Raw genomic sequence first — 21,362 nt, 5'->3', positions numbered from 1 at the left:
ATGCCTAAGGTATGTTCACGCAGATGAGCAGAGCTCCTGGGCATCTTTCTTTTGGTGTTTTCAAAGTCAGTAGAAAGGCCTCTTTAGTGTCCTAAGTTTTCATAACTGTGACCTTAATTGCTTACCGTCTGTAAGCTGTTAGTGTCTTAACGACCATTCCACAGGTGCATGTTCATTAATTGTTTATGGTTCATTGAACAAGCATGTGAAATGGTGTTTAAACCCTTTACAATGAAGATCTGTGAAGTTAATTATATTTTTACAAATTATCTTTGAAAGACAGGGTCCTGAAAAAGGGACGTTTCTTTTTTTGCTGAGTTTAGTTGAAAAGTTGCTAAAATGCTAAAGTTGTCCATGATGAGATTCGAACTTGCAACCTTTGGGTTACTAGACATTCGTGTTATACGCCTACCCATCCTAAAAGTCTCTGCATGGTCCATCTGGTGTCTGCCGTGGCCGTACAGCATTTACTGCAATACAGCCTCTGCAGAAGTCAGGGCATTTATACTTCTTGCACTTCGCTGAGCAGAGCTGTTGTGAAGGAAGTTGTCAAGGAAGTGAGTTTGTGTTTATACTGAACCTCCTGCCCCCACCTACAGTGAACCAATCATGTCAATGCGGAGCTATACGAAGCCCTCCGCATTGTTACATAATTTGGGCGGCGCACAGCGAAGGTTTACGTAGCTGTCTTCTGCAGAGGCCGCATCACAGTAAATGTTGTATGGCCACTGCAGATGTCGGATTGACCATGCAGAGCCTTTTAAAGGGGAATTTCACTTGGCTCTGCCTCGGCATATAGTCAATACTATATTAACAACATTACGGTTTTGTCATAAACATCATCATTATCCAAATCACAAGCTAGAACGAGCGCATTTTCATTTCACTGGTAGAATAGGGAAGTTTTGACTTCCTGTGTATTCGTCTGCTCATAGCGAACCACAAAGTCCAGCATTTATAGCGAATGCAGATACCACCCCACTAAGTAGATGGGGCGTGCCCACAAACTTGGTTCATGGCGTTGTTTACTTCGAACGACCGACACACAGTAATCTCAGAACTTCTCTAGGCAATATTTGTTTTTTACGTTTGTTTTTCAGGTGAGTGTCCACCCCAAAGTGCCGCATGTCATGATGACAGACACCTGTCTCGATCAATGAGAGAATACTTTAAATAGACAAGATGGTGGCGTACACATTGTTGGATTACGTCATTGAGCAAAAAAAGTATTTTTATGAGACTCCTGTTTCCACGAATCGATGACGAAGACAACATCGCCAAGCAAAGGTTAGTCGAAAATTCAGTACTACACCAAACAGTACCTATCCTGTAACTCCCAGTAATGGATTCCAACAATCTTTCATCAAATCACATCTGGTGTAACAATCTGTAGCTAAGAGGACTGGTGATCAGCAGATGATGGTGATGATGAAATTGCCATTCCAAAGAAACAGACAGTAAATTCCGGGAACACTTGTACAGCTGTGGGTGGAGCGTTGTCATAATCAAACTGCCATTCAGCTCCTCGAGTCATCTTCTGCTTGAAATCCAGCATAATGTCCAATGCATCGAGAGGGATACAGTTTACGGGATACAGTTCTGAACAATGACACATGCAGGTAAGGAATTCTGTTTCTCTCCAATAATCCACTCCAGAAAGAAACCTAGGCACCACACAGTATTGTCTGTAAGCCAAAAATATATAATAAATTATACTCCATTGCACAGTTTGAACGACAGTTGAACTGTGCCAGCATAACACAGTTAGGGTAGACTAGTTGAACATGCATACATGTGCATAGGCACATAGATTACATTTAGAACAATGTCTAGCGTAATAGAAGGAAATATGACATAACCCTCAACCTTTCCACAGTGACCAGACCATACAAATGTACCTAGGGAGGTAGGCAGACAGTATTTAGCTATAGCCAAGTCAAACAGGCATGCTTAGGCAAATATTTGTTATAGTAAAACCAGCTTATCAGTTTTAGAGATTTACAACAGTTAAATGTATGTATTATTGCTTCTTCTCATTGTTATCTAGTAAACTTAGCTAGCTGGCTTGCTTGATAGACAATAATTGATATTTCATCTGTTTGGAATCCTATCTTGCATCATACAGTTGAAGTCGGATGTTTACATACACTTAGGTTGGAGTCATTAAAACTCGTTTTTCAACCACTCCACAAATTTCTTGTTAACAAACTATCGTTTTGGCAAGTCGGTTAGGACATCTACTTTGTGCATGACACAAGTAATTTTTCCAACAATTGTTTACAGACAGATTATTTCACTTATAATTCACTGTATCACAATTCCAGTGGGTCAGAAGTTTACATACAGTAAGTTGACTGTGCCTTTAAACAGCTACAAACAATAGTATGCAAGTATAAACACCAAGGGACCACGCAGACATCATACCGCTCAGGAAGGAGACGCGTTCTGTCTCCTAGAGATTAACGTACTTTGGTGCAAAAAGTGCAAATCAATCCCAGAACAACAGCAAAGGACCTTGTGAAGATGCTGGAGGAAACAGGTACAAAAGTATCTATATCCACAGTAAAACGAGTCCTATATCGACATAACCTGAAAGGCCGCTCAGCAAGGAAGAAGCCACTGCTCCAAAACCGCCATAAAAAAGCCAGACTACGGTTTGCAACTGCACATGGGGACAAAGATCGTACTTTTGGGAGAAATGTCCTCTGGTCTGTTGAAACAAAAATAGAACTGTTTGGCCATAATGACCATCGTTATGTTTGGAGGAAAAAGGGGTTGGCTTGCACGCCGGAAAACACCATCCCAACCGTGAAGCACGGGGGTGGCAGCATCATGCTGTGGGGGTGCTTTGCTGCAGGAGGGACTGGTGCACTTCACAAAATAGATGAAATCATGAGGAAGGAAAATGATGTGGATATATTGAAGCAACATCTCAAGACATCAGTCAGGAAGTTAAAGCTTGGTCGCAAATGGGTCTTCCAAATGGACAATGACTCCAAGCATACTTCCAAAGTTGTGGCAAAATGGCTTAAGGACAACAAAGTCAATGTATTGGAGTGGCCATCACAAAGCCCTGACCTCAATCCTATAGAAAATGTGTGGGAAGAACTGTAGCTCAATTGGTAGAGCATGGCGCTTGTAATGCCAGGATAGTGGGTTCGATCCCCGGGACCACCCATACCTAAAAATGTATGCACGCATGACTGTAAGTCGCTTTGGATAAAAGCGTCTGCTAAATGGCATATTATTATTATTATAAAAAGCGTGTGCGAGCAAGGAGGCCTACACACCTGACTGAGTTACACCAGCTCTGTCAGGAGGAATGGGCCAAAATTCACCCAACTTATTGTAGGAAGCTTGTGGAAGGCTACCCGAACGTTTAACCCAAGTTAAACAATTTTAAAGGCAATGCTACCAAATACTAATTGAGTGTATGTAAACTTCTGACTCACTGGGAATGTGATGAAAGAAATAAAAGCTGAAATAAATCACTCTCTACTATTATTCTGACATTTCACATTCTTAAAATAAAGTGGTGATCCTAACTGATGTCTTAAGATGTTGCTTCAATATATCTACATAATTTTCCTTCCTCATGATGCCATCTATTTTGTGAAGTGTACCAGTCCCTCCTGCAGCAAAGCACCCGCACAGCATGATGCTGCCACCCCGTGCTTCACAGTTAGGATGGTGTTCTTCGGCTTGCAAGCCTACCCCTTTTTCCTCCAAACATAACGATGGTCATTATGGCCAAACAGTTCTATTTTTGTTTCATCAGACCAGAGGACATTTCTCCCAAAAGTACGATCTTTGTCCCCATGTGCAGTTGCAAACCGTAGTCTGGCTTTTTTATGGCGGTTTTCGAGCAGTGGCTTCTTCTTTCAGGTTATGTCGATATAGGACTCGTTTTACTGTGGATATAGATACGAGTTTTAATTACTCTAACCTAAGTGTATGTAAACCTCCGACTTCAACTGTAGCTAGTTAAACTACACTGAACAAAAACATAAATGCAATATGCAACAATTTCAAAGATTTTACTGAGTTACAGTTCACATAAGGAAATCAGTCAATTGAAATAAATTCACTAGGCCCTAATCTATGTATTTCACATGACTGGAAATACAGATATGCATCTGTTGGTCACAGATACCGTAAACCTTTTTTAGGGGCCGATCAGAAAACCAGCCAGTATTTGGTGTGACCACCATTTTCCTCATGCAGCGCAACACATCAACTTTGCATAGAGTTGATCAGGCTGTTGATTGTAGCCTGTGGAATGTTGTCCCAGTCCTCTTCAATGGCTGTGCGAAGTTTCTGGATATTAGCAAGAACTGGAACACGCTGTTGTACACGTCAATCCAGAGCATCCCAAACATGCTCAATGGGTGGCATTTCTGGTGAGTATGCAGGTCAGGGAAAAACGGGGACATTTTCAGCTTCCAGGAATTGTGCACACATCCTTGCGACATGGGGCCATGCATTATCATGCTGAAACATGAGGTGATGGCGGTGGATAAATGGCACGACAATGGGCCTCAGAATCTCGCTACGGTATTGCAGTGCATTCAAATTGCCATCGATAAAATGCAATTGTATTCATTTTCCATAGCTTATGCTTGCCCATACCATAACCCCACTGCTACCATGGGGCACTCTGTTCACAACGTTGAGATCAGCAAACCGCTCGCCCACATGACGCTATACACACTGTCTGCCATCAGCCCGGTACAGTTGAAACTGGGATTCATCCATGAAGAGCACACTTCTCCAGCGTGCCAGTGGCCATACAGTGAGGGAAAAAAGTATTTGATCCCCTGCTGATTTTGTACGTTTGCCCACTGTCAAAGACATGATCAGTCTATAATTTTAATGGTAGGTTTATTTGAACAGTGAGAGACAGAATAACAACAAAACAATCCAGAAAAACGCATGTCAAAAATGTTATAAATTGATTTGCATTTTAATGAGGGAAATAAGTATTTGTCCCCTCTGCAAAACATGACTTAGTACTTGGTGGCAAAACCCTTGTTGGCAATCACAGAGGTCAGACGTTTCTTGTAGTTGGCCACCAGGTTTGCACACATCTCAGGATGGATTTTGTGCCACACCTCTTTGCAGATCTTCTCCAAGTCATTAAGGTTTCGAGGCTGACGTTTGGCAACTCGAACCTTCAGCTCACTCCACAGATTTTCTATGGGATTAAGGTCTGGAGACTGGCTAGGCCACTCCAGGACCTTAATGTGTTTCTTCTTGAGCCACTCCTTTGTTGCCTATGCCGTGTGTTTTGGGTCACTGTCATGCTGGAATACCCATCCACGACCCATTTTCAATGCCCTGGCTGAGGGAAGGAGGATCTCACCCAAGATTTGACGGTACATGGCCCCCGTCCATCGTACCTTTGATGTGGTGAAGTTGTCCTGTCCCCTTAGCAGAAAAACACCCCCAAAGAATAATGTTTCCACCTCCATGATTGACGGTGGGGATGGTGTTCTTGGGGTCATAGGCAGCATTCCTCCTCCTCCAAACACGGCGAGTTGAGTTGATGTCAAAGAGCTCGATTTTGGTCTCATCTGACCACAACACTTTCACCCAGTTCTCCTCTGCATCATTCAGATGTTAATTGGCAAACTTCAGACGGGCCTGTAGTTTTGCTTTCTTGAGCAGGGGGACCTTGCAGGCGCTGCAGGATTTCAGTCCTTCACGGCGTAGTGTGTTACCAATTGTTTTCTTGGTGACTATGGTCCCAGCTGCCTTGAGATCATTGACAAGATCCTCCCATGTAGTTCTGGGCTGATTCCTCACCATTCTCATGATCATTGCAACTCCACGAGGTGAGATCTTGCATGGAGCCCCAGGCCAAGGGAGATTGACAGTTCTTTTGTGTTTCTTCCATTTGCGAATAATCGCACCACCTGTTGTCACCTTCTCACCAAGCTTCTTGGCGATGGTCTTGTAGCCCAATCCAGCCTTGTGTAGGTCTACAATCTTGTCCCTGACATCCTTGGAGAGCTCTTTGGTCTTGGCCATGGTGGAGAGTTTGGAATCTGATTGATTGATTGCTTCTGTGGACAGGTGTCTTTTATACAGGTAACAAGCTGGGATTAGGAGCACTCCCTTTAAGAGTGTGCTCCTAATCTCAGCTTGTTACCTATATAAAAGACACCTGGGAGCCAGAAATCTTTCTGATTGAGAGGGGGTCAAATACTTATTTCCCTCATTAAAATGCAAATCAATTTATAACATTTTTGACATGTGTTTTTCTGGATTATTTTGATGTTATTCTGTCTCTCACTGTTCAAATAAACCTACCATTAAAATTATAGACTGATCATTTCTTTGTCAGTGGGCAAACGTACAAAATCAGCAGGGGATCAAATACTTTTTTCCCTCACTGTAGAAGGTGAGCATTTGCCCACTGAAGTCAGTTACGACACCGAACTGCAGTCGGGTCAAGACCCTGGTGAGGAGGACGTGCACGCAGATGAGCTTCCCTGAGACCGTTTCTGACAGTTTGTGCAGAAATCCTTCAGTTGTGCAACCCCACAGTTTCATCAGCTGTCCTGGTGGCTGGTCTCAGACGATCCCGCAGGTGAAGAAGCCGAATGTGGAGGTCCTGGGCTGGCGTGGATACGCATGGTCTGCGGTTGTGAGGCCAGTTGGACGTACTGCCAAATTCTCTAAAACGATATATTGGAGGCGGCTTATGGTAGAGAAATGACCATTCAATTCTCTGGCAACAGCTCTGGTGGACATTCCTGAAGTCCACCTGCCAATTTCACGCTCCCTCAACTTGAGACATTTATGGCATTGTGTTGTGTGACAAAACTACACATTTTAGAGTGGCCTTTTATTGTCCACAGCAAAAGGTGCACCTGTGTAATGATCATGCTGTTTAATCAGCTTCTTGATATGTCACACCTGTCAGGTGGATGGATTATCTTGGTAAATGAGAAATGTTCACTAACAGGGATGTAAACAAATTTGTGCACAAAATTTGAGAGAAATAAGCTTTTTGTGCATATGGAACATTTCTGGGATCTTTTATTTCAGCTCATGAAACATGGGACCAACACATTACATGTTGCGTTTATATTTTTGTTCAGTGTATATACAGTAGCAGTCAAAAGTTTGGACACACCTTCTCATTCCAGGGTGTTTTCTTTATTTTTACTATTTTCTGCATTGTAGAATAATAGTGAAGACTTCAAAACTATGAAATAACACATACGGAATCATGCAGTAGCCAAAAAAGTGTTAAACAAATCAAAATATATTTTATATTTGAGATTCTTCAAAGTAGGCACCCTTTGCCTTGATGACAGCTTTGCACACTCTTGACATTCTCTCAACCAGCTTCATGAGGTAGTCACCTGGAATGCATTTCAATTCAAAGGTGTGCCTTGTTAACAGTTAATTTGTGGAATCAGCCAGCCTGCTGCACTAACACTTCAGGCATTGTCGTGAAGATATTCTACTCCACCATTCTTCATAATTGAAGTGCAGTCAGCCGTTGGGGCTCTGTGCATCTTGCATGGCTAAGTTGCCTCTTTGGCTCCTTGTTTACTGTTATATTTACTGAACAATTTATGTTCATGATATTAAACAAAATATGTGAGAAAGCTGAGAATGTAGGCCTATGTTTAGTTTAGTTTAGCTATGATAGTGATATATTGTGCTTTCCCAATGTTCTCAAGCCATTGTTAAGTGCCTATTTGTCTTTATCATCACTTTTCAGCTGCAGAATGACCAACCGCAACCTTCCTCCAGTTGCTATGGTCTCTGGCAGTTTTACAGTTTGATGTGGTCAAAAATAAAGATCCAGTAAAGTTGTTTGTACATTTGGTAGCGTAAATATTGGCTTTGGTCTACCAGCCTTCAGAATGTCTGTCAAAGAGAGATCATTCATTCTACAGGCAACAATAGAGACCATGTCTTCCAATAATATGGGGCTGGGTAATTTGACAGCTAAATCAATTTTTACAGCTATGTATTTTGTGAAAATAGCAGACCAAAGGTATAATTTAACATGGTTAATTATAAATGTCATTACCTGCCCTTGGTCCTATTGACACATTGTTCAATAAGAATAAATAAAATGGAGACGCCAATAGCAGTGTTTTCCATTAGCGCCGGCTGTCGACAGCCGGTTACAGACTAATTTTCATCCGGCTACATTTTCCACTTCATATTTACTAGGCTACTTTTCATTTTCATTTAAAAGTTTACATTTGCTAGTCCTTTAAGCCCTCTGCTGCTAGAATGAACGATATGCATCTTCTAGCGATCTATTGATAGGATAGGCGCCTGTCAGTCACAAAGCGAGCAATGACAGGGAAACGTGGCAGAGAGGAAGAGGCGAAGAGAGAGGTTTCACCCTCGCCAAAATCTGTCCAAAATAAGCCCAATGTGTTTCTAAGCTTGTCGCCTGCCTTCCCACCTTTTGGGACAACGACTCCCATTGTTAGGGCGGAGACATGAGCATCTCGTCATTATATACAATGCATTCGGAAAGTATTCCGACCACTTCACTTTTGCGACATTTTCTTACGTTACAGCCTTATTCTAAAATATATTAAATAAATAGAAATCCTCATCAATCTACACACAATACCCCGTAATAACAGAGCGAAAACAGGTACAAATAAATACATATGTAAATACCTTATTTACATAAGTATTCGAACCCTTTGCTATGAGACTCGAAATTGAGCTCAGGTGCATCCTGTTTCCATTGATCAACCTTGAGATGTTTCTACAACTTGATTGGAGTCCACCTGTGGTCAATTCAATTGATTGGACATGATTTGGAAAGGCACACACCTGTCTATATAAGGTCCCACAGTTGACAGTGCATGTCAGAGCAAAAACCAAGTCATGAGGTCGAAGGAATTGTCCGTAGAGCTCCGAGACAGGATTGTGTCAAGGCACAGATCTGGGGAAGGGTACTAAAAAATGTCTGCAGCATTGAAGGGCCCCAAGAACACAGTGGCCTCCATCATTCTTAAATGGAAGAAGTTTGGAACCACCAAGACCCTTCCTAGAGCTGGCCGCCCGGCCAAACTGAGCAATCAGGGGAGAAGGGCTTTGGTCAGGGAGGGGACCAAGAACCCGATGGTCACTCTGACAGAGCTCCAGAGTTCCTCTGTGGAGATGGGAGAACCTTCCAGAAGGACAACCATCTCTGCAGCACTCCACCAATCAGGCCTTTATGGTAGAGTGGCCAGACGGAAGCCACTCCTCAGTAAAAGGCACATGACAGCCCGCTTTTAGTTTGCTAAAAGGCACCTAAAGGACTCTCAGAACATGAGAAACAAGATTCTCTGGTCTGATGAAACCAAGATTGAACACTTTGGCCTGAATGCCAAGCGTCACATCTGGAGGAAACCAGGCACCGCTCATCACCTGGCCAATACCATCCCTATGGTGAAGCATGCTGGTGGCAGCATCTTACTGTGGGTATGTTTTTCAGCGGCATGGACTGGGAGACTAGTCAGGATTGAGGGAAAGATGAACGGAGCAAAGTGCACAGAGAAACTCCCCAAAGACAGGTGTGGCAAGCTTGTAGCGTCATACCCAAGAAGACTCAAGGCTGTAATTGCGGCCAAAGGTGCTTCAATAAAGTACTCAGTAAAGGGTCTGAATACTTATGTAAATGTGATATTTCAGTTTTTTAAAATTCTATAAACCTGTTTTTGCTTTGTCATTATGGGTTATTGTGTGTAGATTGATGAGGGGAAAAAACGATTTAATCCATTTTAGAAAGGCTGTAACGTAACAAAATGTGGAAAAAGTGAAGGGGTCTGAATACTTTCCGAATGCACTGTACAGAGCTCTGGTTGCAGTCAAATGTCTTTACAGTGAGGAGAGAGAGAGTGTGATGCTTGTGAATTTGCATGTCCCATGTAGGCTAATGTAAGTGGTAACGATGAGTCGAAATCCAGTATTTAGCCAAATTATTGTTTTCTGACACATTCATTTATTTTCTTTCGCTTTTCACATAGCCAGCACACATAGTAGGCTATTTAGGCTACTGTGCGTTGATTGACAACTAAACACCAAGTGTTGACTAGTTTATAAAAGGTGCCAAACTGACTGAATAAAGTTCATTTCCTATTCCCTTTGTCATTCATAAATCATGCAACGTGGTTATATGTCCATGGTATCGCATCAGGACAAGTAAACCAAAGGATTTCCTAGGATGTCGGGTCTTGCCAGACAGTAGCTATGTTTCCATTAACTTGTCCAGGGATTTGTGGTCGACATTTAGAAAGTTTGCATAGAAAATAGATGTGACAATTGCCTGCTAGGGTGCATTTCCATTTAACTATTTTGTGTCGATTTAAAAACAGTAATGATGTCACATAAACAAAAAACAAATGCATTAATAAATTGTGTATTAATAAATTGGAGACATTTTGGCAATTCATATCTTGCAGTAAAACTATAAATACAGTGGCTTGCGAAAGTATTCACCCCCCTTGGCTTTTTTCCTATTTTGTTGCCTTAAAACCTGGAATTAAAATCGAGAAATAAGACAAAAAAACTGAACTTGAGCGTGCATAACTATTCACCCCCTCAAAGTCAATACTTTGTAGAGCCACCTTTTGCAGCAATTACAGCTACAAGTCACTTGGGGTATGTCTCTATAAGCTTGGCACATCTAGCCACTGGGATCTTTGCCCATTCTTCAAGGCAAAACTGCTCCAGCTCCTTCAAGTTGGATGGGTTCCACTGGTGTACAGCAATCTTTAAGTCATACCACAGATTCTCAAATGGATTGAGGTCTTGGCTTTGACTAGGCCATTCCAATACATTTAAATGTTTCCCCTTAAACCACTTGAGTGTTGCTTTAGCAGTATGCTTAGGGTCATTGTCCTGCTGAATGGTGAACCTCCGTCCCACTTTCAAATCTCTGGAAGACTGAAACAGGTTTCCTCAATAATTTTCCTGTATTTAGCGCCATCAATCATTCCTTCAATTCTGACCAGTTTCCCAGTCCCTGCCGATGAAAAACATCCCCAGAGCATGATGCTGCCACCACCATGCTTCACTGTGGGGATGGTGTTCTCGGGGTGATGAGAGGTGTTGGGTTTGCGCCACACATAGCGTTTTCCTTGATGGCCAAAAAGCTCAATTTTAGTCTCATCTGACCAGAGTACCTTCTTCCATATGTTTGGGGAGTCTCCCACATGCCTTTTGGCGAACATCAAACGTGTTTGCTCTTTTCTTTCTTTAAGCAATGGCTTTTTTCTGGCCACTCTTCTATAAAGCCCAGCTCTGTGGAGTGTACGGCTTAAAGTGGTCCTATGGACAGATACTCCAATCTCCGCTGTGGAGATTTGCAGCTCCTTCAGGGTTATATTTGAACTCTTTGTTGCCTCTCTGATTAATGCCCTCCTTGCCTGGTCTGTGAGTTTTGGTGGGCGGCCCTCTCTTGGCAGGTTTATTGTGGTGCCATATTCTTTAAATTTTTTAATAATGGATTTAGTGGTGCTCTGCGGGATGTTCAAAGTTTCTGATATTTCTTTATAAGCCAACCCTTATCTGTACTTCTCCACAACTTTGTCCCTGACCTGTTTGGAGAGCTTCTTGGTCTTCATGGTGCTGCTTGCTTGGTGGTGCCGCTTGCTTGGTGGTGCCCCTTGCTTAGTGGTGTTGCAGACTCGGGGGCCTTTCAGAACAGATGTGTATATATACTGAGATCGTGTGACAGATCATGTGACACTTAGATTGCACACAGGTGGACTTTATTTAACTAATTGGGTGACTTCTGAAGGTAATTGGTTGCACCAGATCTTATTTAGGGGCTTCATAGCAAAGGGGGTGAATAGATATGCACGCACCATTTTTTTCATTCACTTCAGCAATTTGGACTATTTTGTGTATGTCCATTAGATGAAATCCAAATAAAAATCCATTTAAATTACAGGTTGTAATGCAACAAAATAGGAAAAACGCCAAGGGGGATGAATGCTTTTGCAAGGCACTGCAATACTTTAATCTCAAGAGAAGACAGGTTAAATGTTTAATGTTCTTTTACTTAGAAAATCATATTTTCTAAGTAAAGACCTAGACAATATTCAAAACAACTAATAATACAGTGAGGGAAAAAAGTATTTGATCCCCTGCTTTTGTACGTTTGCCCACTGACAAAGAAATGGTCAGTCTATAATTTTTATGGTAGGTTTATTTGAACAGTGAGGGACAGAATAACAACAAAAAAATCCAGAAAAACGCATGTCAAAAATGTTATACATTTATTTGCATTTTAATTAGGGAAATAAGTATTTGACCCCCTCTCAATCAGAAAGATTTCCGGCTCCCAGGTGTCTTCTATACAGGTAACGAGCTGAGATTAGGAGCACACTCTTAAAGGGAGTGCTCCTAATCCCAGCTTGTTACCTGTATAAAAGAAACCTGTCCACAGAAGCAAACAATCAATCAGATTCCAAACTCTCCACCATGGCCAAGACCAAAGAGCTCTCCAAGGATGTCAGGGACAAGATTGTAGACCTACACAAGGCTGGAATGGGCTACAAGACCATCGCCAAGCAGCTTGGTGAGAAGGTGACAACAGTTAGTGCGATTTTTCGCAAATGGAAGAAACACAAAAGAACTGTCAATCTCCCTCGGCCTGGGGCTCCATGCAAGATCTCACCTCGTGGAGTTGCAATGATCATGAGGACGGTGAGGAATCAGCCCAGAACTACATGGGAGGATCTTGTCAATGATCTCAAGGCAGCTGGGACCATAGTCACCAAGAAAACAATTGGTAACACACTACGCCGTGAAGGACTGAAATCCTGCAGCGCCTGCAAGGTCCCCCTGCTCAAGAAAGCAAAACTACAGGCCCGTCTGAAGTTTGCCAATGAACATCTGAATGATTCAGAGGAGAACTGGGTGAAAGTGTTGTGGTCAGATGAGACCAAAATCGAGCTCTTTGGCATCAACTCAACTCAACGTGTTTGGAGGAGGAGGAATGCTGCCTATGACCCCAAGAACACCATCCCCACCGTCAATCATGGAGGTGGAAACATTATGCTTTGGGGGTGTTTTTCTGCTAAGGGGACAGGACAACTTCACCGCATCAAAGGGACGATGGACGGGGCCATGTACCGTCAAATCTTGGGTGAGAACCTCCTTCCCTCAGCCAGGGCATTGAAAATGGGTCGTGGATGGGTATTCCAGCATGACAATGACCCAAAACACACGGCCAAGGCAACAAAGGAGTGGCTCAAGAAGAAGCACATTAAGGTCCTGGAGTGGCCTAGCCAGTCTCCAGACCTTAATCCCATAGAAAATCTGTGGAGGGAGCTGAAGGTTCGAGTTGCCAAACGTCAGCCTCGAAACCTTAATGACTTGGAGAAGATCTGCAAAGAGGAGTGGGACAAAATCCCTCCTGAGATGTGTGCAAACCTGGTGGCCAACTACAAGAAACGTCTGACCTCTGTGATTGCCAACGAGGGTTTTGCCACCAAGTACTAAGTCATGTTTTGCAGAGGGGTCAAATACTTATTTCCCTCATTAAAATGCAAATATATTTATAACATTTGTCTCTCACTGTTCAAATAAACCTACCAATTATAGACTGATCATGTCTTTGTCAGTGGGCAAATGTACAAAATCAGCAGGGAATCAAATACTTTTTTCCCTCACTTTACATTGAATTAATCCATTGCCAGTAATAACGATAGTAAATTAATGTCTTTCTACACAGTACCACAACACATTTTTCCAATCTGGGAGGTAAACTCGATAATATATTAAATAATCTCACTGTGTATTTCAGATGGAATCAAGGCATTAGAATGTACCGGAGGCCAGCAAAATAGAGCTCCTTCTGCAAAACTTTTTGAACCCAGGGGGGCAATTAAATTCAAAAGGCTTTATGGGCATGGGAAACATATTTTCTCTCCCTTTCTATATTTTCATTGTCAAAGCACTTCTTTTTGAGACTCAGTGCTGATATGTAGAGGCCAGACTTGAGGAGTTTCAGTTCTGGACAGAGGGTCAGACTGGTGCAGAAGATGTTGGGTGTTTCTCTGACTACCACCTCTCACAGTACTGGGCCTATGCAGACTACAAGTACATTGCACCGCTGCTCCAAGACAAGCCCTACATGTTTGAGGTAAACTACTCTCTATTTCAGACATACACACCCTCCTCAATCAATCTCATGATGCTACACAGTCACATCTATCTTATTAAATCAAGGAAACTGAAAAACATTAAGAATTATTTGTATTTTCAGCAGTGACATAATGTCGAGATGGATTAGATGTTGTCACCCTGCAATTTGTCTGCCTGTGATTTCTTACTTTTTGAATGCTATTTCTGTCCTCAATCACTAACTTTCTGTTTTCAGGTTGCCAGGTGTGATGAGTAACTTGTAGGGCGGTTTAGGACAGGGCTCACATAAAGTGCTCAGCATTAGACAGATTCAGGCCATGGGGCTAGTTCTATGGACTGTTCAAGTGGTTCTGTCACAATCAATAGCCTGTCCCTTGAATCGCTCTGCTGAATTAAAGCCATTTTGGTTAACACATGGGCTGCTCTGATCTGTTATATTCAAAGCACATACACAACTATATGGGGCGTTTCCTCAGTCAATTCAGGTCAAGAGATGTATTGAAATTCCATTCTTTAATAAAGTTGTACTCAGAGAAAATAATGGACGATTATCAATTCATGCCATGATTTTTTATTTCTGATAGTATCACATCAGCATGTAAATGTCAAACAGATGCAGCTTTAATGAATTCCTTTGCCCCATCAGCGAAACTGGAGAAGCTAACTAGCCTAAGTGTAAATTGATACAGAAATTCACAAATCAAAAGTGACAACTTTTGCAATCAGCAGACATTCTCTCTCTCTCTTTTTGATGATATCCTGTCGTGATAGGACAGACATTTTCAGTGGACATTTTCAATGGCAGCCCTTTTCCTTTTGAGTCCTCGGGCAGTCAAGGACTTGAAAGTCCACTCTAGTTCGAGCGGGCCGCTCCATTATTTAATTTTCCTTTAATGATAATAGATGCTTATGGGGCGGCCTGCATTTTTGGACAGGTCTGACGAAATTCATGCCTTAAAGACAGGCAGACAGATGCCTTTTTAAATGATGAATAGCGCCATTTAAAAGTTGCTGAAAGCCAAGATTGCGCAGTCTATCATTTACAGTTGCCTGAATATGGTAATGGTTTCATTATCCAGGGTGCTGGGTAGAATCCCCTTTTTTTCTCTCTTTTTTTTAAAGCTGTTTGACAGGAAATGATTGACAGCCCAATTGGTTTGACAAAGAGCCTACAGACAACATACATCTTGTTTCCTCTAGAGTAGTCTTTGTCCCAAATGACACCCTATTCCTATATAGTGCACTACTTTTCACCAGGGCCCATAAGGTTCTGGTAAAAAGTAGTACACTATATAGGGCATAGGGTGTCATTTGGGGTGCAGACTTTGTTGCCAATCATTGCACTGCCTATTAAGCAACCGATGAGATGGTGAATGGAGATGCATTTTCACCTGTGTCTTGTGACAATGGAGGTTTCCCTCGGGATGTATTGCTGCCTTACCGTAATATTGAAACTGCTCATGGCACATTGTCATATTAGTTCCATGAATATGAATTGTTTTGTATACAATTACATATTTAAATGTTAGATGAGATTATTTAAATAGATGATCGCATGAATTGATATGAGAGATTATAGCAACTCCATGAATATACAGTATGATTGGTAATTACATTGGTAGTAATTGGAACTGTATTGTGTGCATTACAGGACGTGGTGTGGTCTCAGTTTGGGTTCCCGGGTCATAATGGGAGAGACAGCGCACTGTGGATTGGTACAGAAGGTGCCAATACTCCGTACCACCTGGACTCCTATGGGTATAACCTGGTACTACAGGTGCAAGGAAGGTAATTATACAGAGCTGGGTCAAGAAAAAAACAACTGTGAAACAGAGAGGGACTACCTGGACATATCCAATAAGAAGCACTTGTTTTTGTTTTCTGTTGCAAATTCGATGAGCCCTAATGAACACAACTCAGTTTGTCATTCCTCACTGGCAAGTGGTAGTGGTGCAGGCAGACGATGGATGTTTCCCTTCACGGAGGGAATTGCACTATAGATTCAAATGAAACAATTTAACAGCATTATAGCTGAGAAGAAAGGAGAGGTGCTGGAGTCAGACAATAGATACAGAAAATCAGCAGAATGAGAACTGGGTCTGTAGGGCAAAGATCTACCCACCATTCTTCCCTCTAACTCTGAGGAATGAAGGTTTAGAAACCTATTTTGGAGGATGGAGAGGAGGCCCTTTTTATTTCCTGGGAGGGGACTGTGATGAGAGTCAGGAGAGGGGAGGGAGGTGAGGGGCTGAGAGGAGGGGAGGGAGGCTGAGAGGAGGGGAGGGAGGCTGAGAGGAGGGGAGGGAGGCTGAGAGGAGGGGAAGGGGAGGAGAGTCACTTGGGGACAGAATCGGATGGGTTCTCTGGCCCCTGAAAGAGAAAGTAATTTATCTTGGTCTCAGAGAGCGAGAGAGATGGGGGAATGAGGTGAGGCTCTTTAGAACAGAGAGACATGAGTTCTCATGTGGAGCACTGAGTCTATGACAAAATATACAAATATCCTTTTGTATATTATCTCCTCACTGCTTCCACAAATGAAGATCACTCTATTCTCGTTTCTTTAAATTGGCTGTTGAAACCTTTCACATTGAGGTGATGACCTAACCAACAAAGAACTCACATTACATAATATTTTCAATAAAGAGAGAGATTATATTGAACTATAGCTTCTTAAATTGAATGGCGATAGATCCCAGGTTTCCTCAACTACGTAGAGTATAACCATTGTGGTTTCAAGTTTTATTTGTCACATGCAGAAGTACAGTGAAATGCTTAACTTGCAATGATGCATGCAATGGCTTTGGTGATGATGGCTTTCCCTTTCAAATAAATCTTCATTCATTATGAATCTAAACTGATCCTACATCAGCACTCCTACTCTGAGATGCTTTGTTAATACGGGCCCTGTTGTGTTTCAGGCACCTGTTCCCCCCTGCAAACACAAGCTGTCTGTACCCCAGCAGGATCCCCTATGAGGAGTCTAGTGTGTTTAGCCAGGTGGACGTGCTCCAGCCAGACCTCCAGAGGTTCCCTGCCTTCAGACACGCCAAGGCCCACACAGCCACCCTGCAGCCTGGACAGGTACAACACATTGTGCCAGTTTCCTGGACACAGAGATTCTCCCTTGAGCATGCTTTTTATTCCAGGACTAGGCTTAATCTGTGTACAGGAAACCAGCCCATCATGGGCAACATATTGAGTTCTCTCTACAAGCATATTAGGGAGAATCCACTCCGAAAACACAGCAATTATACAAACTGACACCACATAAAAGTGCTAAACTCTTCCTTTATGAGAAAATATTTCCTCAGAGACAAATGTGTTTTAAAATAGAGGACATGTGTATCTCTATGGTTTGGTCAAAACTATGAGCTGACACTTACCCAAAAATGTTCTGTGGAGGTGCTGACTAACGGAGTGTAAACTTTATACAAAGAAAGAATGAAAGCCGGACACTATATATGCTCCCAACAATTGAATGGCCTTCTTTAACCCTGAAAATGTTTGTTAGGTTTACACATTAAATTACTCGGAGCATATACACTGAGTGTACAAAACATAAAGAACACCTGCTCTTTCCATGACCTAGACTGACCAGGTGAATCCAAGTGAAAGCTATGATCCCGTAAGTCGCTCTGGATCAGAGCGTCTGCTAAATGACTAAAAATGTAAAAATGTTATTGATGTCACCAGTTAAATCCACTTCAATCAGTGTACATGAAGGGGAGGAGACAGGTTAAAGAAGGATTTTTAAGGCTTGAGACAATTGAGACATGGATTGTGTATGTGTGCCATTCAGAGTGTGAATGGGCAAAACAAAAGATTTAAGTTCCTTTGAACAGGGTATGGTAGTAGGTGCCAGGCGCACCGGTTTGATTGTGTCAAGCACTGCAACACTGCTGGGTTTTTCACGCTCAACTGTTTCCAGTTTGTATCAAGAATGGTCCACCCCCCAAAGAGCATCCAGCCAACTTGATACAACTGTGGGAAGCATTGGAGTCAACATGGGTCATCCCTGTGGAACGCTTCGACACCTTGTAGTCCATTCCCCGACAAATTGAGGCTGTTTTGAGGGCAAAAGGGGGTGCAACTCAATATTAGGAAGGTGTTCCTAATGTTTTGTACACTCAGTGTATAGAGTGTGTGACTATCTTAATTTTTTTATCTCCATAGTTTGAATACAGAAACAACGACATAAGAACAGAATGGTTGTAATGTATACGCAGGGAGTCAGGAAGCAGGTGCAGAAGGTGAGTTTAATAATAAAGAAACTGAACGTAAACAAAACCAATACTGCCTGAAGACTGAGGCTACTGAGGGCTAAATAAAGGATACAGTGGCTTGCGAAAGTATTCACCCCCCTTGGAATTTTGGGGGGGTTTGTATAATTTGATTTACACAACATGCCTACCACTTTGAAGATGCAAAATATTTTTTTTTGTGAAACAAACAAGAAATAAGACAAAAAAACAGAACTTGAGCGTGCATAACTATTCACCGCCCCAAAGTCAATACTTTGTAGAGCCACCTTTTGCAGCAATTACAGCTGAAAGTCTCTATAAGCTTGGCACATCTAGCCACTAGGATTTTTGCCCATTCTTCAAGGCAAAACTGCTCCAGCTCCTTCAAGTTGGGTGGGTTCCGTTGGTGTACAGCAATCTTTAAGTCATACCACAGATTCTCAATTGGATTGAGGTCTGGGCTTTGACTAGGGCATTCCAAGACATTTAAATGCTTCCCCTTAAACTACTCAAGTGTTGCTTTAGCAGTATGCTTAGGGTCATTGTCCTGCTGGAAGGTCTCTGGAAGACTGAAACAAGAATTTCCCTGTATTTAGCGCCATCCATCATTCCTTCAATTCTGACCAGTTTCCCAGTCCCTGCCGATGAAAAACATCCCCAGAGCATGATGCTGCCACCACCATGCTTCACTGTGGGGATGGTGTTCTCGGGGTGATGAGAGGTGTTGGGTTTGCGCCACACATAGCGTTTTCCTTGACGGCCAAAAAGCTCAATTTCTGTCTCATCTGACCAGAGTACCTTCTTCCATATGTTTGCTTATTTTTTTCTTTAAGCAATGGCTTTTTTTCTGGCCACTCTTCCGTAAAGCCCAGCTCTGTGGAGTGTACGGCTTAAAGTGGTCCTATGGACAGATACTCCAATCTCCGCTGTGGAGCTTTGCAGCTCCTTCAGGGTTATCTTTGATCTCTTTGTTGCCTCTCTGATTAATGTCCTCCTTGCCTGGTCCGTGGGCTTTGGTGGGCGGCCCTCTCTTGGCAGGTTTGTTTTGGTGCCATATTCTTTCAATTTTTTAATAATGGATTTAATGGTGCTCCGTGGGATGTTCAACGTTTTTTATATTTTTTTATAACCCAACCCTGATATGTACTTCTCCACAACTTTGTCCCTGACCTGTTTGGAGAGCTCCTTGGTCTTCATGGTGCCGCTTGCTTGGTGGTGCCCCTTGCTTAGTGGTGTTGCAGACTCTGGGGCCTTTCAGAAAAGGTGTATATATACTGAGATCATGTGACAGATCATGTGACACTTAGATTGCACACATGTGGACTTTATTTAACTAATTATGTGACTTCTGAAGGTAATTGGTTGCACCAGAGCTTATTTAGGAGCTTCATCGCAAAGGGGGTGAATAGATATGCAAGATATTTTTTAGAATTTTTTTCAACAAGTAATTTTTTTCATTACACTTCACCAATTTGGACTATTTTGTGTATGTCCATTACATGAAATCCAAATAAAAATCCATTTAAATTACAGGTTGTAATGCAACAAAATAGGAAAAACGCCAAGGGGGATGAATACTTTTGCAAGGCACTGTACCTAGTCAGTTGTACAACTGAATGCATTCAACTGAAATGTGTCTTCCACAGTTAACCCAACCCCTCTGAATCAGAGAGGTGCGGGGGGGGGGGGGCTGTCTTAATTGACAGCGGCGAACAGTGGGTTAACTGACTTGCTCAGGTGCAGAACAACAGATGTTTACCTTTTCAGTTCGGGGATTCGATCCAGCAACCTTTCGGTTACTGGCCCAACGCTCCTACCCGCTAGGCTACCTGCCGCCCCCTTGCCAGGTGTGCGTAATGTGGGTTGCCACGACCGGTGGTTAGTAGACCGGCGACATCGAACGCCGTAACAGGTGAGCGGGAGTAGGCGTGACAATGGTAGCCTCTCATCTGTTAGGGTTCAGGATTGGTGACAAGGACTTTGGTTCAGTCCAATTAAGACCTAGCAATAATCTATAACACTGGCTGCTGAGGATAGTGCTGCCAGAACAGAGCAGAGATTCATTATTTTTACGTTTACATTTTTAGTCATTTAGCAGACGCTCTTATCCAGAGCGACTTACAGTTAGTGAGCGAATAAATTTTTCATACTGGCCCCCCGTGGAAATCGAACCCACAACCCTGGCGTTGCAAGCGCCATGCTCTACCAACTGAGGTACAGGAGGCCTGGATGAAGAGGAGGACAGGTATGCTGCATGAAAGTAAGATTGTGACATCAGCCACCCATACTTCTAGGAGGAGTTCCAAATAGCACCCTATTCCCTATGTAATCCACTCATATTGACTAGATTCACCATATTGACTAGATTCACCGTTTCAGATGCAGCAGCCCTGGTCAATGGAATATTAATTGATACTTTGGTTTGTGACCACTGGCCTTTTCCTGTCTTGATAGGGACTCCGGAAGCTAATTAGGAGAGGGGTTGTTGTGTTGTCTTTTGTCTCTGTGATACCCATCACTCTTTCAGCCTTCTTCAGATTCCAGCAGCATCAGCGGGCGCATCCACACGCTCTCTCTTCTCTTTCAGAGTCAAGACCGTGGCAAAAAAATGAGCGTCTGTTCCACTTACTATCTCTGAGTACGTAGTGCTCCTGCAGAATACTAATGAAGTTAGTTACAAGTGCTACCACTAAGAAACCAAACATAGTGTGGGCTGTTCAATTAGTTTATAAGCTCAACCTAGAACCTATTGTGGTTATTGTGCAGGTTCATGACACCTAGGTCTTTAGAGGTGATACTGTTATATAACAGACATCTGTTGTACAAAGCTGTGAATGGGAAACCAAGCATTATCATACAGGTTATCCTGCACTATTGTCTCATAGGTGATTAACTTTCAGATTTTTTTCTACTTTTGTTTTAGTTGTTTTCCACGGGTTCATGTCTGTAGTGTTGAACTGGGACCTATCGCCTGTTGGTGTCAAGACT

At 42.5% G+C, this 21,362-nt stretch overlaps 1 protein-coding gene across 1 annotated transcript; it reads left to right on the top strand.

Moving 5' to 3' along the window:
- On the top strand, positions 1-21,155 carry LOC123481679 (HSPB1-associated protein 1 homolog). Its single transcript, XM_045206412.1, has 5 exons — positions 1-9; positions 14,066-14,131; positions 15,785-15,921; positions 17,052-17,214; positions 21,141-21,155. Exons 1-5 carry the CDS (start codon positions 1-3, stop codon positions 21,153-21,155), a joined length of 390 nt encoding a protein of 129 aa, XP_045062347.1.
- Positions 21,156-21,362: the final 207 nt, after the last annotated feature.

This window comes from Coregonus clupeaformis, chromosome 23 (genome assembly GCF_020615455.1).
Source record: "Coregonus clupeaformis isolate EN_2021a chromosome 23, ASM2061545v1, whole genome shotgun sequence".
NCBI lineage: Eukaryota > Metazoa > Chordata > Actinopteri > Salmoniformes > Salmonidae > Coregonus > Coregonus clupeaformis.
Note: the sequence above shows the minus strand (reverse complement) of the source record. Positions and strands in the feature narration are given on the sequence as shown.